The sequence below is a fragment of the Anolis sagrei genome, chromosome X, assembly GCF_037176765.1.
Source record: "Anolis sagrei isolate rAnoSag1 chromosome X, rAnoSag1.mat, whole genome shotgun sequence".
Classification (NCBI taxonomy): Eukaryota; Metazoa; Chordata; class Lepidosauria; order Squamata; family Dactyloidae; genus Anolis; species Anolis sagrei.
In genome coordinates this window covers 54,495,351-54,511,491 of record NC_090034.1, presented here as the reverse complement: position 1 = coordinate 54,511,491, position 16,141 = coordinate 54,495,351, and the positions used below count along the sequence as shown (strand labels likewise).

The 16,141-nt window shown below is 44.5% G+C and overlaps 1 protein-coding gene across 1 annotated transcript; it reads right to left on the bottom strand.

The window, feature by feature from the left end:
• Nucleotides 1-7,219: 7,219 nt before the first annotated feature.
• Nucleotides 7,220-14,946, bottom strand: LOC132780322 (mast cell protease 1A-like). Its single transcript, XM_060783960.2, has 5 exons — nucleotides 14,840-14,946; nucleotides 14,572-14,719; nucleotides 12,917-13,052; nucleotides 10,266-10,517; nucleotides 7,220-7,761 (listed from the first exon to the last, which is right to left on the bottom strand). Exons 1-5 carry the CDS (start codon nucleotides 14,898-14,900, stop codon nucleotides 7,621-7,623), a joined length of 738 nt encoding a protein of 245 aa, XP_060639943.2. The 5' UTR covers nucleotides 14,901-14,946; the 3' UTR covers nucleotides 7,220-7,620.
• Nucleotides 14,947-16,141: the final 1,195 nt, after the last annotated feature.

Here is a 16,141-nt window from a genome sequence, read left to right as displayed (position 1 = left end):
GGCTCACATCACCTGGAATGGTTGCTCTTTTCTTCTGCTCGTTCTTCTCTCTGCAATCCTTCCACTTATATCTCTTTGGCTGTGTCTCTTCTGAGCAACTATTCTGTCCTTCTGTTTCGTCTGGTCTGTAAAAGCTGGTCCTTGCTTTTGCTGATACACAAGGAGATCTCCTACACTGGCTGCTCCTTTCTTCCGCTTGTTCTCTTTGGTGACAGCTACTCCATCCTTCTGCTTCTACCTATCCGTGTGTCTTCTGCGATGGGTATGCCTCTGTTCCACACTTGTCTCTTCTTCAGCAACAACTTTATCCTTCTGTTCCTTCTGCTCCGTAAAGGCTGACCGCTCCTTTTCCTTATTCTTATCTCTCTCGCAACAGTTGCTTCCTTTCTTCTACTTATCTAATTCTCTATCCATTCCTATCTCTGTGTGTGTGCCTTCTTCTTTTCCCACACCTTCTTGCTTTCTCTTTTACGCAATGGCTACTCTGTTCTTGTATTGATTTGTGTGTCTTCTACCTTGGCACCAGTGCCTCTTGTTTCTGGCCCTAATATACCTTCTTTCGTCACATCCACGTCTTTCTCTCTTCCACAACAGCAGCCCCCTTCCTCCTTATATGCGATGGTTGGGTTTTCTTCCACTCGTCGTTGCCTTCCCCAAAAGCTATCCCACCCTGCCACTCATACTGATGGGTATGTCTTCTGCAACCACTACTCCTTCTTTCTGCTCATTCTCAGCTGCATCCCTTCTCTTTTCGTCTCTTCCTTCCTATCTCTGCCTCTTCCACAAAGGCTGAGACTTCCTTCTGCTCCTCCAGATTGATCCGTGAGAGAAAGACAAAATATATTTGTATTTAAACTCGAGAAAACCGTTTCGTTTACAAAGATACACAGGTATTGGTAAGGACAGTGGAGCCAACAAAGAGAGGGATACAAAACATAAATTTGGGAATACTTGCTCTTGCTCTCTCTATATCTATCTATCTATCTATCTATCTATCTATCTATCTATCTACATATACTGTATTTCCTTGAATCTAATGCTCACCTCTTTTTTTTTCTTTTGCTAAATTACCTCCCCAAAACAGGAGCTTTTTTGTAACTTCCCAGGGTCAGAGAAGCATATGTGAAGATAGAAGAATGGCCTACCTAAAGGGAGGGTGCTTGCTCCATCAATGTTTAACATTTACCCTGGGGAACATCTCTGCAGACGGTCAATTCTCTTCCACCAGAAGCAACTCGTAGTTTCTCATGTCTCTTCTGACATTATTTTTAAAAAATTACACGAATAATGAGCCACTGCCAGGAGGACAGAGAGTTTCATCTATGCTGACAATCGTGCCATCACCGCTCACGCAGGAAACTTTGAAATGGTTGAACAGAAGCTCTCCAAAGCTTTAGGTGCTCTTACTGCTATTACAGGGAAAACCAACTGATTCCTGAGCCATCTACAATGCAGACGTGTGCTTTTCACCTTAAGAACAGACAAGCATCTCAAGGTCTGAGGATCACCTTGGAAGAAATCCCACTGGAGCATTGCAGTCAAATACACATATACCTGGGAGTCACACTGGACTGCTTGAATATCAAGCAACAAGTGGGTGCTAGAAATAATATCACATGAAAGCTGACTGGCACAACCTGAGGCTCACAACCAGACACAGTGAAGACATTAGCTCTTTCACTTGGCTACTCTGCTGCTGAATACGCATGCCTAGTGTGGAATAAATTGCACCACATTAAAACAGTGGATGTGGCTCTTAATGAGACATGCTGCATTATCACTATGTCCAACACCACTGGAGAAAATATACTGTCTAGAAAATATACTGTTGATGTGTTGTTGGGCTTGGCCTCATGTAAGCTGCCCTGAATCCCTTGGGGAGATGGTAGCGGGGTATAAATAACGTTTTATTATTTTTTATTATTATAGCCGATATCGAACCACCTGACATCTATCTGGAAGTAGCAGCCAGCAATTATTATTATTATTATTATTATTATCTTTATTTGTACCCCGCTAACATCTCCCGCAGGACTCGATGCGGCTTACAAAGGCCAAGGCCTCAATAAAAACAACAGCATAACAATACACATAACATTTCATGCAAATCAAAACATTAAGCAATAACAGTAAACAATAAGACACCATAACATGATAAAACTAGCAATGTAAGGACCAAGGCAATGACATCTCCAACCGATCCTCTGTTCGGATATCAGTCTGCACGCCAACCCCTTAAGTCAAGAAATAGCTTCCTAAGATCTACAGAGATACTCACAGGAACACCTCAGCAAGCGAGAGTCCAAAAGTAACAGGCTAAAACACAGAACCTCAAGCCATGGCTGAGACTGGATGAGAGACTCCCTTCTGGGCACACAGAAGGCTGGGCGACTTGGAAGGTGCTGAACAGACTGCGCTCTGGCACCACAAAATGCAGAACCAACCTTAAGAAACGGGGCTACAAAGTGGAGTCTGTGTCACGCGAGTGTGGAGAAAAGCAAACCACAGACCACTTACAATGCAGCCTGAGCCCTGCCACATGCACAGTGGAGGATCTTCTTACAGTGACACCAGAGGACTCGAAATGGCCAGCTTCTAGTCAAAGAAAATTTAGTATAATGCCAAGTTTTTAACTTTATTTGTGCTTTTTAAAATGCATTATAACTCATTAGTCTCAATTCGCTTCTGACACGATAAATAAATAACCTTCCCAAAATTGGGTTGTACATTAGATTTGCTTTTTATGGTAATTTTGGTGCTGAGCCAAATCAAAAGAGGAAGCTGCTTCAGGAACACCTCAAGCTCCTTTTCAAAGGACATCATTGCTCATTTAATAACCTTTTTTTCATGACAGGAGAAACTTGCGAAACTGCAAATCGCTTCTGGTGTGAGAGAATTGGCCATCTGCAAAGACATTGCCATGGGGACGTTGCCATTCTTGTGGGAGGATGTCCCTACATGGGGAGCTGGAGCTGACAGAGAGAGCTCACCCTGCTCTCCCCAGATTCAAACCACTGATCTGTCAGTCAGCAGTCCTGCCGGCACAAAGGATTAACCCATTGCGTCACCATGGTGCAATGCTATGCAATGCTGGGATTTGTAATTTGGTGAGGCATTCGCATTTTTGACAGCCCCCATGATCCCAAGCTCCAGCCCCCATGACCTCATAGCATTGAACCAAGGCAATGAAAGCGGATACATTCTGCAGCATAAATGGATTTCAATGTTTTCTTTTCTATCGCTGGAAGATTTGGTGTCTGAACATTTTTGCCTTCAAACAAGGAATATGGATACCCAACTAACCTGGAATATAGCACACTCTAACGTCAACTCCCAGCAGCCCCAGCCAACATAGCCAAATGTGAGGCATGCTGGGAGTTGTAGTCCAACATCTGGAGGACAGTCCTCACCCCGGATTTGCTTTTTGGGAATCCTTGCTCCCACCCCTATTGCTGAGTTAGACCCATTGAATCAAGGGGAACTTGCTACATCAGTAGTGACCCAATCTTCATGGATTATTAACCATGCCCTAAAAGATGGCTGGGACGTTCCACATTTTGCTGGTGCCACTCACAACGAAATGTAGAGGCAGGTGAAGTCAAGGAGGGCAAAGAAGACACCCGGAAGAACCTGAAAACACAGGAGATAAAGGATACTTCCTCCTCTCTGGTTGTCTCAAGGATTGAGACTGATGGGTTCTAGAGCTGCAGGTCAGTCCTCTTTGGTCACCTGGCTTTTTGTGACATCATCTTCCCTGCAGCTGAGGACCTGAAAGGACACAGTGGCATCACTTGCATAGCCCTGGCCTCCAGTGGAGTCACATAAACCATCACCTAAGCAGTCCTCCAAGGCCACCCCATGTTCACCATAGAATAATATCAGTAACAATAATTCAATAACAACAGGTTCACCAAGACCTGTTGTTGTTGTTATTGAATTATTGTTATTGATATTATTACCAATACTCGCTTAGGTACCTGGCGTTGCCCAGGTTATTTGAAAAAGTCAATTTTTAAATTGTACAAAATGCATAAGGTTGTGGGTGAACTACAACTCACATCATGCCAGGTGAACCCCGAAAAACATCAGTGGTTGAAGTTTGCTGGACAAGTTTGCTCTAGATGCATCACAGGTGGGGTTCAGTGTTCTCTCTGACTGTAGGGTAAACTAGAACTCCCACTATGGTGAGTCAGTCCGCTCAAACCCCTCCAGTAAGTTGAGTTAGCCATTGAGGTTCTGTGTGCCAAGTTTGGTCCAGGTCCATCATCGGTGGAGGTCACTCTTTCTCTGGTTGTGGGTGAATTACAACTCCCAGGAAGGAAGGTCAGTTCCCCCACCAAACCCCTCCAGTTATCAAATTTTGGCCTATCATGGATGTGTTTCAAATTTTGGTCTAGATCCATCGTTGTTTGGGTTCACAGTGCTCTCTGGGTGTAGGCGAATTACAACACCCCCAAATCAAGGTGAATTTCCCCAAAGACCTCCAGTATTTTTTGCTAGTCGTAGGGGCTCTGTGCACCAAGTTAGGTCAAGTTCCATCTTTGGTGGAGTTCAGAGTGCTCATTGATTGCAGGTGAACTATAAATCCCAGTCCCTACAACTCCAAAATGTCCAGACCAATTCCCCTCAAAATCCACCAGTAATCAAATTTGGGCATATTGGGTATGCATGCCAGGTTTGGTCCAGATCCATCATTGTTTGGGTTTATAGTGCGCGCTGGATGCAGGTGAACTACAACTCCTATAAATTCCTCCAATGACCTCCAGTATATTTTGTTGGTCATGGGGGTTTTCTGTGCCAAGTTTGTTCCAGGTCCATTAGTTGGTGGGGTTCAAAGTGCTCTTAGATTGCGAGTGAACTATACATCCCAGGACCTACAACTCTGATTAATCATGGTGAATTCTCCCCAAACCTCTCTCTAGTATGTTCAGTTGCTGATCAATTCCTCTGTTTGCTGTGTGGCATAGAAAAGAATAGGAAAGGGTTATGGGAGGGGTAGTGGGTGGGTTCATGCAAATTCTACACCAATGGAGAGAGTAAGAAACACTGGGGTGTCTGTGGTGGAGGAAAAACAGAAATCTAGAATGAAAAATTGTCCCCATATAAAAGCCTTCACTTGGGTGGGGAGCAGGATGGTGTTTGTAGAGGACTCTGGGCAGGGTATTTGGACATGTTCATGGCGCTCACTATAACCTGCAATGTCATTGGAGGGAGGGCCATTGGTGTCTCCTGAGGAGTGGGAGCTGTAGAGGCTTGTGGAAGTGGGATCCTGTCTGTGTAAGTGGACACTCCAGCCATGTACACACATACATATTTCCACTAATGATGGTGGAGTTATTTTTAGTAGTAGTAGGGAAGAATTCTCTAAAGCAATAGTGCCCAGCCTTTTTTTGACCAAATCAGTTTTTGGTCAACTTTAGATTCGGTTTGGTTATTTGGGGTGCTGATTCAGAAAACTGCATTGGATAGACCACATCAGCTCTAGTTTCCGATACAGAACATGTGCCACCCAGTAGTCCCTATCTGCTCGCCCACAGAAAACCATATTTAATAAACCTTGTGACTACAAAAGGGTTTGATGAGGCCAGTCATTCTTGTTGCAATGGTGTAGTAATGGTGAGGCTGCAGACCACATTTTAGTTCTTGCTGACCACTGGTGGTGGTCCACGGACCACAGGTTGGAAACCACTGCTCTAAAGGAGTCTCTGGGTTCTCCAAGGCTACCTTGTGGTCACCTTTTAGCAGAAATTGACCATAGAATTGCACTACATACTACTACTATTATTATTGTTAGTATTATTATTTAATTATTATTGTTATAGTTATTATTATGGTATGATGATGATTGTTATTATTATTATTATTATACAATCATTATTATGCAATCATTCTTAAGTATTCCCTAAAGGAATCTCTAGGTCACCGTTTCTCAACATGGGGGTTGGGACCCCTGGAGGGGTCGCAAGGAGATTTCAGAAGGGTCACCAAAGACCATCAGAAAACATATACATCTGTTGGTTTTAGGAACCCCTTTGGCAGAGAAGGCTGAAGATCTCTCCGCCTGTCCTTCCCTTCTTTTTTAGAACCAGATGGCGAATCCTCCTCGCACCAAAAGCCTTCCTCTGATTGACCGGCCTCTCAGCCAAGGGGAGGGCTGTTTCTGAGACCAAGTGGGGAGGGGAGAGCAAAGGTGCTTGGCACATGGCAGCATGGTGCGCATGTGTGGGCAATGGAGAGCGAGTGAAGGTGGAGGGAGGCTCACGCCAGCAAGTCCCTTAAAGGCATGGGGCTTCTGTGCAGGAAGTTTGGCCCAATTCTATCATTGGTGGGGTTCAGAATGCTCTTTGATTGTAGGTGAACTATAAATCCCAACAACTCCAACTCCCAAATGTCAAGGTCTATTTCCCCCAACCTCCGCCAGTGTTCACATTTGGGCATATTGAGTATTCGTACCAAGTTTGGTTCAGATCTATCATTGCTTGAGTCCACAGTGCTCTCTGGATGTAGGTGAACTACAACTCCAAACCTCAAGGTCAATGTCCATCAAACCCTTCCAATATTTCCTGTTGGTCATGGGAGTCCTGTGTGCCAAGTTTGGTTCAATTCTATCATTGGTGGAGTTCAGAATGCTCTTTGATTTTAGGTGAACTATAATTCCCAGCAACTACAACTCCCAAATGACAAAATCAATCCCCCTCAACCCCACCAATATTCAAATGTGGGCGTATTGAGTATTTATGGCAAATTTGGTCCAGTGAATGAAAATACATCCTGCATATCAGATATTTACATTACGATTCATAACAGTAGCAAAATTACAGTTATGAAGTAGCAACGAAAATAATTTTATGATTGGGGGTCACCCAATATGAAGAACTGTATTAAGGGGTTAGGAAGGTTGAGAAACACTGTTCTAGGCCTCCATGACCACTTCATGGTCATCATGGAGCTGCACTATGGAAATAATAATAATAATAATAATAATAATAATACTAAATCTTATTATTGTTGTTATTATGACAAGGAGAAACAAATTCTCCCTGGTTTTGCCATTTCCACTCCTCAAAAGGATTTATTTTTTTCCTAACCTGTTAATTAATAATGAGTACCCCCCCCCCCCCCAGAAGAACCAAAGTATGTCTAACTCATGGCACAAGGAGGGAAGTTTTTTCTGTTACCAAGGTTCCAATAGTGAAACGCTTCAGTGACCACAACTGGGTTTTATTTGCTGCAAAAAGACATTTATTTCTAATATGTGACGATACAGAAGCGTGGGAAGGAGTTTGTTAAGAAGGAGACAGAATCGGAAGACACTCATGAAACACATAGCTGTGGACTGTACTGCCTGGGAGTCTGGTGGAGTCCCCTTCTCTGGCAATTTTGAAGCAGAAGTAGGATGGCCATCTGTCAAGAGGGATCGGATGGTGTCTTCCTACATAACAAGGAGCTAGGCTGGATGGTCTTTTGGGAGTCCCTTCCAACGCTAGGATTCTGCGATCTAATATTCTTTGGGCTGCTTGTTCCTATATGATTTCTACAAAAGGCAGGAGGCATTGAAATAGAGCTGAATGAGCGGGAGACGGAACATGGGGACGGAAGATCCCAAGAGTTGGGACCTTCTCAGGGATTCGACTCCATGACCTTCTGGATCCAAGGCAGGAAATATGCAACACGAGCATAAACCCCGGGTGGGGAATCGTAGCCGAAGGACACAACTCCATGCACCACGCCGTTGCAGACCATTGGCCCTCCAGAGTCCCCCTGCAAAGGGAAATAATAATAATAATAATAATAATAATAATAATAATAATATAATGTGACAAAGAACTGGTGGGATCACAAGCCTGAAAAAGTTACAGAAAAGGAACACATCAAACTACTCTGGGACTTCTGAATTCAAATTGACAGAGCTTTGGAGCACAATACTCCTGATTTCAGATCGTGTTCAAAAACCAAGTATGGATTGTTGATGTTGCAATCCCAGGTGACAGCAGGATTGAAGAGAAACAACTGGAAAAGCTGACACGATATGAGTATTTAAAGATCGAACTCCAAAAACTCTGGCACAAGCCAGTCAATGTGGTCCCAGTGAGAATCGGCACACTGGGTACAGTGCCTAAACACCTTGGCCTGCACTTAAACACAATCAGCGCAGATAAAATTACCACCTGTCATCTGCAAAAGGCCACCCTACTTGGATCTGCACGCATTATTTGCCAATACATCACATAATCCTAGACCCTTGGGAAGTGTCCAATGTGTGATCCAATACAATAGCCAGCAGAGTGACCTTATTTGCTGCGTGCTAATGTTGTTGTGTTTCTAATACTACTACTACTACTACTACTACTAATAATAATAATAATAATAATAATAACAACAACAACAATCTATAATCTTCTATACATACTATAACAGTGGAAATATGTATGTGTGTGTACCTGGGGTGTCTACTTACACAGACAAGCTCCTGCCTCCACAAACAGCTATAGGTCCCACTACTCAGGAGACACCAAAGGCCCTTCCTCCAATGGCATTGCAGGTTATAGTGAGCACTATGCACATAAATAAGAGCCCTGCCAGTGTCCTCCACAAACAACACACTGCCCACCACCCAAATGAAAGCTTTCATATGATGATGGTGGAATTATTTTTAGGGGACAATTTCATCCTAGATTTGATGTGTTTCCTCCACCACAGACATCCCCGTGTTTCCGACTCTCTCCATTAGTGTGGAATTTGCATTACCCCGCCCACTGCCTCTCCCTTAACCCTTTCCTATTCTTTTCTATGGCACACAGCAAACAGAGGAATTAATTAGCAACTGAATATACTAGAAAAGTTTGGGGATAATTCAGCACGATTTATAGGAGTTGTAGGTACTGGGATGTATAGTTCACCTGCAATCTAAGAGCACTCTGAACTCCATCAACGAGGGACGTGGAACTCACTTGGCACACAGAACCCCCATGACCAGCAAAACATACTGGAGGTCTTTGGAGGGATTTAGAGGAGTTGTAGTTCGCCTACATCCAGAGCACACTATGAAGTCAAACAGTTATGGATCTGGATTAAACTTGGCATGCATACCCAATATGCCCAGATTTGAATACTGGTGGGCTTTGAGGGGTATTGGCCTGGACAATTTGGATTTGTAGGTACTGGGATGTATAGTTCACCTGCAATCAATGAGCACTCTGAATTCCACCAAAGATGGAATTGGACCAAACTTGGCACACAGAGTGTCCATGAGCAGCAAAAAAATACTGGACATCTTTGGGAAAAAATCCCCTTGATTTGAAGGAGTTGTAGTTCACCTACATCCAGAGAGCACTGTGAATTGAAATACCGATGGCTCTGGACCAAACTTGGCACACAGACCTGATCTGCTAAAATTTGATTACTGGAGGGGTTTGGGGGAGAACTGACCTTCCTTTCTGGGAGTTGTAGTTCACCCACAACCAGAGAAATAGTGACCTCCTCTGATGATGGACCTGGACCAAACTTGGCACACAGAACCCCCATGACTAACTCAACCCACGGGAGGGGTTTGAGGGGACTGACCCATAGAATCATAGAGTTGGAAGAGACCTCATGGGCCATCCAGACCAACCCCCTGCCAAGAAGCAGGAATATTGCATTCAAAGCACCCCTGACAGATGGCCATCCAGCCTCTGTTTAAAAGCTTCCAAAGAAGGAAGCTTCTGGGAGTTGTAGTTCACCTTACAGCCAGAGAGCACACTGAACCCCACTGAGGATGCATCTAGAACAAACTTGATCAACATAAACTTTAGATAATTATGGAGTTTTTTTGGGGTGAACCTGGCATCATATGAGTTGTAGTTCACCCACAACCTTATGCATTTTGTACAATTAAAAACTGACTTCTTCAAATAACCTAGGTAATGCTGGGTACCCAAGCTAGTAATAAATAAAATTAAATTAACTAGGTTGAATTGGTTGAAACTCTATGAGATATTCAATGGGAAACTATTTGACTAGCCAGATATTCCTGGGTTGTCTCTTTATTTATACTGTGCTGTATTTCCTCTGCTGCATGTAACACAATTTTTTGTTCCTGAGTTACAAATATTCTTTCCTAATTGGGTCTATCACAAAAAAAATGGAAAATATTGATTAAACTGAATGGGATTTCAAAGTCTTAGTAGAGCACAAGCTGAACATGAGCCAAGAGTGCAATGTGGCAGCGAAAAAGGCCAATGTGATTCTCAGTCTCCCGTGTCTGGATTCCTCTCCCTGCTTACCTGGCTTGTGTCCAGGAGCTGCTTGTGGCTCCCCGCACAGATCATCGCGTCGTCCAGCCAGGGGTAGACCATCCGGCACTTCCTGCGACTGTAGATGTCGACATTGGTCTCAAAGAGCCTGGGAGTGGCTTTGCCTTCATCAATCATGCCCCAGCCGGCGATGTTGCAGGAGGTGCCAGCAGGGAGGTCACCCCCAGACTTTGGCAAAGGCACAATTTGGACGTATTTATTTAGGGTGGCCTTGAACTCCAGCTGGGAGAAAGGAAAAGACCGGCAGCGTTTAAGGCAGGGGTTTCCAAATACTTTAAGCCAAGGGCCTGTTCAGGGTGTCTCAGTCTGTTGGAAGCCGAACAACTGTTGTTGTTGTTGTGCACCTTCTAGTCGTTTCAGACTCAGGGCGACCCCAAGGCAACCCTCTCACAGAGTGTTCTTGTCAAGATGGATTCAAAACGGATTTGCCTTTGTCTTCCTCTGAGGCTGAGAGATTGGGACTTGCCTCAAGGCACCCAGTGGGTTCAGAGCCACAGTCCCAGGTTCAAAACACTGCGCCATGCTCCATGAATGTCTTCCCTCTCTGTTTCCTACATACCTTTCTTTCCCCTCTGTTTCCCACCTACTATCTTTCTTCCTTTTCTCCTTCCCTCTCTCTTACCTACCTACCTTCCTTCCTTTTCTCCTTCCTCTTTTTTTCCAACCTCCTTTTCTTGTTGAGCAGAGTCTGGATGACCCTCTGTCGGGAGGGTTTGGATGGTGTCTTCCTTTATGGCAGAAAGTGGTTGAGCTGGATGGCCCTTGTGAAGGTCTCTTTTAATTAGGATTCTATTATTGGATTATTATTATTATTATTATTATTATTCAGCAGAGTCTGGATGGCCCTCTGTCGGGAGGGTTTGGATTGTGTCTTCCTTTATGGCAGAAGGGGGTTGGGCTGGATGGCCCTTGTGAGGGTCTCTTTTAACAAGGATTCTATTATTGGAATATTATTAGTATTATTATTATTATTCAGCAGAGTCTGGATGGCCCTCTGTCGGGAGGGTTTGGATGGTGTCTTCCTTTATGGCAGAAGGGGGTTGGGCTGGATGGCCCTTGTGAGGGTCTCTTTTAACAAGGATTCTATTATTGGAATAATATTAGTATTATTATTATTATTCAGTAGAGTCTGGATGGCCACCTGTCAGGAGGGTTTGGATGGTGTCTTCCTTTATGGCAAAAGGGCATTGGGCTGGATGGCCCTTGTGAAGGTCCCTATTAACTAGGATTCTATTATTGGAATATTATTAGTATTATTATTCAGCAAAGTCTGGCAATCTGTCGGGAGGGCTTGGATGATGTCTTCCTTTATGGTAGAAAGGGGTTGGGCTGGATGGCCCTTGTGAAGGTCTCTTTTAACTAGGATTCTATTATTGGAATATTATTAGTATTATTATTATTATTCAGCAGAGTCTGGATGGCCCTCTGTCGGGAGGGTTTGGATTGTGTCTTCCTTTATGGCAGAAGGGGGTTGGGCTGGATGGCCCTTGTGAAGATCTCTTTTAACTAGGATTCTATTATTAGAATATTATTATTACTATTATTATTATTATTCAGCAGAGTCTGGATGGCCCTTGTGAAGATCTCTTTTAACAAGGATTCTATTATTGGAATAATATTATTTTGAGCCCCTGATGGCGCAATGGGTTAAACCGCTGAGCTGCTGAACTTGCTGACCAAAAGGTCGCAGGTTTGAATCCAGGGAGCGGCGTAAACTCCCGCTGTTAGCCCCAGCTTCTGCCAACCTAGCACTTTGAAAACATGCAAATGGGAGTAGATCAATAGGCACCGCTTCTGCGGGAAGGTAACGGTACTCCATGCAGTCATGATGGCCACATGACTTTGGAGGTGTCTACGGACAACGCTGGCTCTTCAGCTTACAAATGGAGATGAGCACCAACCCCCAGAGTCAGACACGACTGGACTTAATGTCAGGGGAAAATCTTTACCTTTACCTCTATCATTATTATTATTCAGCGGACTCTTCCTTTATGGCGGAAGGGGGTGGACTGGATGGCCTTTGGGAGATCCCGCCCAACTCTCGGATTCTATTGTTATTACTCGGGTATTTTGGCTTTTATCTCATTTACTCAATTATCGGAACCACTGTTTTTAAATGTGTTTTTAACTGTTTTACTATTTATTTATTGTCTGATTTGTCTATTCTGTTGTGTTTTGCTTCCTCTTTTATTAAGTTGTCATTTATTTTGCATATATTACTTGTGTTTACTGACATTGTGAGCCACCCCGAGTCCTTTCAGGGAGATGGGTGCAGGATATAAATAAAGACTTTCTTTCTTTCTTTCTTTCTTTCTTTCTTTCTTTCTTTCTTTCTTTCTCCCCTCCTCCCTCCCTTCATTTTGGACAGAGATAGAAAGAGGAAAGGAAAGGAGAGTTAAGAAGTAAGAATTCAGCGGGGCGCAAATAGTGGAGAGTCTAAAGTTTGCGGAGAGAGAGGCTGGATAAATGACTTTGGTGAGTCGAATCTGGCCTGCGTGCCATCCTTTGAGGACCCCTGGCTTAAGGCACTTCCTAGGTCATTTGGACCTATGAAAACAACAACTCCTTTTGCCTTTCCTTCATGCCATACCTTACAGCCTGGGAGGTATGATTCTCCTTACCTTCAGCAGGAGGATGTCATGCGAGTAGCTCTCGCGGTTGTATTCAGGGTGTTTGTGGTACGACCGGACCCCGATCACTTGCTGGGAATCCTCAATGACATTAAGGTCGTGGGCCCCCAAAACGACCGTGATATCGCTGCAAAAAGAGGATGGGGTTAAAAGCCTGATATGAAAATCTCATAAGGATCAAGAGTGCGTTCTAGAATTGGAAGGGACTCCAAGGGCAATCTGGTTGAACCTTTGTTCCCTCCAGACAGATGGCCACCTGAGGTTGCTTCTAGACCCCAGAAAATGAGACTCTATCGCAGTTTACAAAGCACTGAATGTCTGCAATGGGATAAGATTGTGCGCCAGTTGCACACATACCTTGGGAAGTCAGACTTGGCCATGGTAGTCCACATTGTGGTTACATCCCAAATAGACTACTACAACGCACTCTACGTGGGGCTGCCTTTGAAGACTGTTCAGAAGCTACAAATGGTTCAATGGGTGGCAGCCCGACTGCTCACTGGAGTGGTGTACAGGGAGCATACTACCCCCCGTTAAGTCAGCTCCTCTGGCTGCCAATCTGCTACCGAGCACAATTCAAAGTACTGACTTTAGCCTATAAAGCCCTAAACAGTTCTGATCCAGCTCATCTATCTGCAGAGGCGGCTCAACGCATTACGCAAAGTAAGCATTCGCAGAATTGTTGATTTTGCCCAGGGGCGCTCTTGAGGCATTCTTGGGGGAAAATAGACCTTGACATATGCGAGTTGTAGTTACTGGGATGTATAGTTCACCTACAATCAAAGAGCATTCTGAACTCCACCAATGATGGAATTGAACCAAATATGGGACACAGAACTCCCACAACAAACAAACAATATATATCAGTGATTGGTTGGGGGGGGGGGGCGCCAAAATACTGTTCGCTTACCGTTGAAAATTACCTAGGGCCGCCTCTGTCTATCTGAACGTATAGATGAGCCACCGCAGAGTTTAAGATCATCTGGGGAGGCTCTGCTCTCGGTCCCACCCCCTTCGCAGGTGCGATTGGCTGAGATGAGAGACAGGGCCTTCTCAGTGGTGGCCCCTCGACTGTGGAACTCCCCAGGGATATTAGATCAACCCCTTCCCTACTGACCTTCCACAAGAGAGTAAAAACATGCCTTTGGAACACTTATGCAATAGATAGGCTTGGAACAATGTGCAATCACCATTGGAACGGCCCGGATTACACTCATGGATTACATGTTTAACTTTAAATGTACTGTTTTTAAATGTTTTAATTGTTTCTAATGTACTTTTAAATTACATTAAACCAATCACTGATATATATTTTCTGTTCGTCGTGGGAGTTCTGTGTGCCATATTTGGTTCAATTCCATCATTGATGGAGTTCAGAATGCTCTTTGATTGTAGGTGAACTATACATCCCAGTAACTACAACTTGCATATGTCAAGGTCTATTTTCCCCCAAGAGCGCCTCAAGAGCGCCCCTGGACAAAATCAACTATACTGCAAATGCTTACTTTGCATAATGGGTTGAGCCGCCCCTGCCTGTATGTCAAGCCACCTTGAGTCCCCTCCGGGGTGAGAAAGGCAGGGTAGAGAAATGTCGTAAATATAAATAAATAAAGGTTCTGTCCTTTCTTCTATCTGAGGCTACTCACTTCATGCAATGTGCCGCAGTAATGACCCATTGGGGTGCCACTAGGAATCCACCACAACCGTAACCTCTCCCTGTTTTCAAGGCGGCGATGTACGGTCGGGAGTGGGGCTTGGCTTCGTGCCCTCCGATGATCTGGCTCCGCAAGGGATCTGCCAAGAAATGCAAAGGAATAGCCAAATCTTGTGCACACAACGAGGCAAACGGCGGAAGCAACAATGTGGGACGGCTAGCGGAGAAGCCCATCCTCATAAAGATATTATACAACTTACGGAGATGAGTCGAGGAGAAGGAGACCGTCAGGAGAAGAAGGACGTTGCGGAGGTTCCCCATCTTGGCGCTTGAATGGGGACGGCTCTAGGGTGGCTTTTATAGCCCATTGTCCACTCCAGGGGCCCTTCTCCCACTTCCCCAATTCCGGGAAAGCCGGCCGTTTGAGCTTTCGCAAGATCAGAGTCCGAGATCTCAGCAGATCTTAACTAGGCCACATCTTTTTCCTGGGAGATAAGGAGGCTACGTCCCTCAACGTATTTCAACATGGCTCTCATGTCCTTTTCTCTTGACCATCTCTTCTCCAAGTTGAGCCCTATCTCTTAAGAGGCTCTTTAAATGGCCCGTTTTAGTGTCACTTCTCTGGACACCTTCCACATTTGTCTAAGAGGGCCATGCTTGCCTTTTATATTTTGAGGAATATTGCCGGGATTATTTGAAAAACTCAATTTTGCATTGTCCAAAATGCAGAACTTCCATCATACCAGGTTAACCCAGAGAAACTCCATCAGTACTTAAAGTCATACTGGGCAAGTTTGCTCTGGATGCGCCATTGGTGGGGTTCAGTGTGCTTTCTGTATGCAGGGTAAACTACAACTCCCACTATGGTGAGTCAGTGCCCTCAAACCCCTCCAGTTGGTTTGAGTTAGTCATGGGGATTCTGTGTGCCAAGTTTGGTCTAGGTCCATCATCAGAGGAGGTCACTATTTCTCTGGTTATGGGTGAACTACAACTCCCAGAAAGGAAACTCAGTTCCTCCCCCCCCCCCCACCCAACCCCTCCAGTAATAAAATTTCGGCATATCAGATATCTGTGCCGTTTGGTCTAGATCCATCAGTATTTGGGTTCACAGTGCTCTCTGGATGTAAGGGAACTACAACTCCCCCAAATCAAGGGGAATTTTCCCCAAAGACCTCCAGTATGTTTTGCTGGTCATGGGGGTCCAATTCAATCTTTGGTGGAGTTCAGAGTGCTCATTGACCGCAGGTGAACTATAAATTCCAGTCCCCACAACTCCAAAATGTCCATCCTCAAAACCCTCCAGTATTCAAATTTGGGCCTATTGGGTATGCATGCCAAGTTTGGTCCAGATCCATCATTATTTGGATTCATAATGTGTTCTGGATGTAGGTGAACTACAACTCCTCTAAACCTCTCCAAAAGTCTCCAGTATTTTTTGCTGGTCATGTTTGGCTCCACCTCTTCCTGCTGGAGGGGAGTGCTTCCTTTCTTTTCATTCTGCCATCAGAGTTTCTACCAGATGGACGTGAGTAAGAGACCTGATTCTAAAAGACTTTAAATTA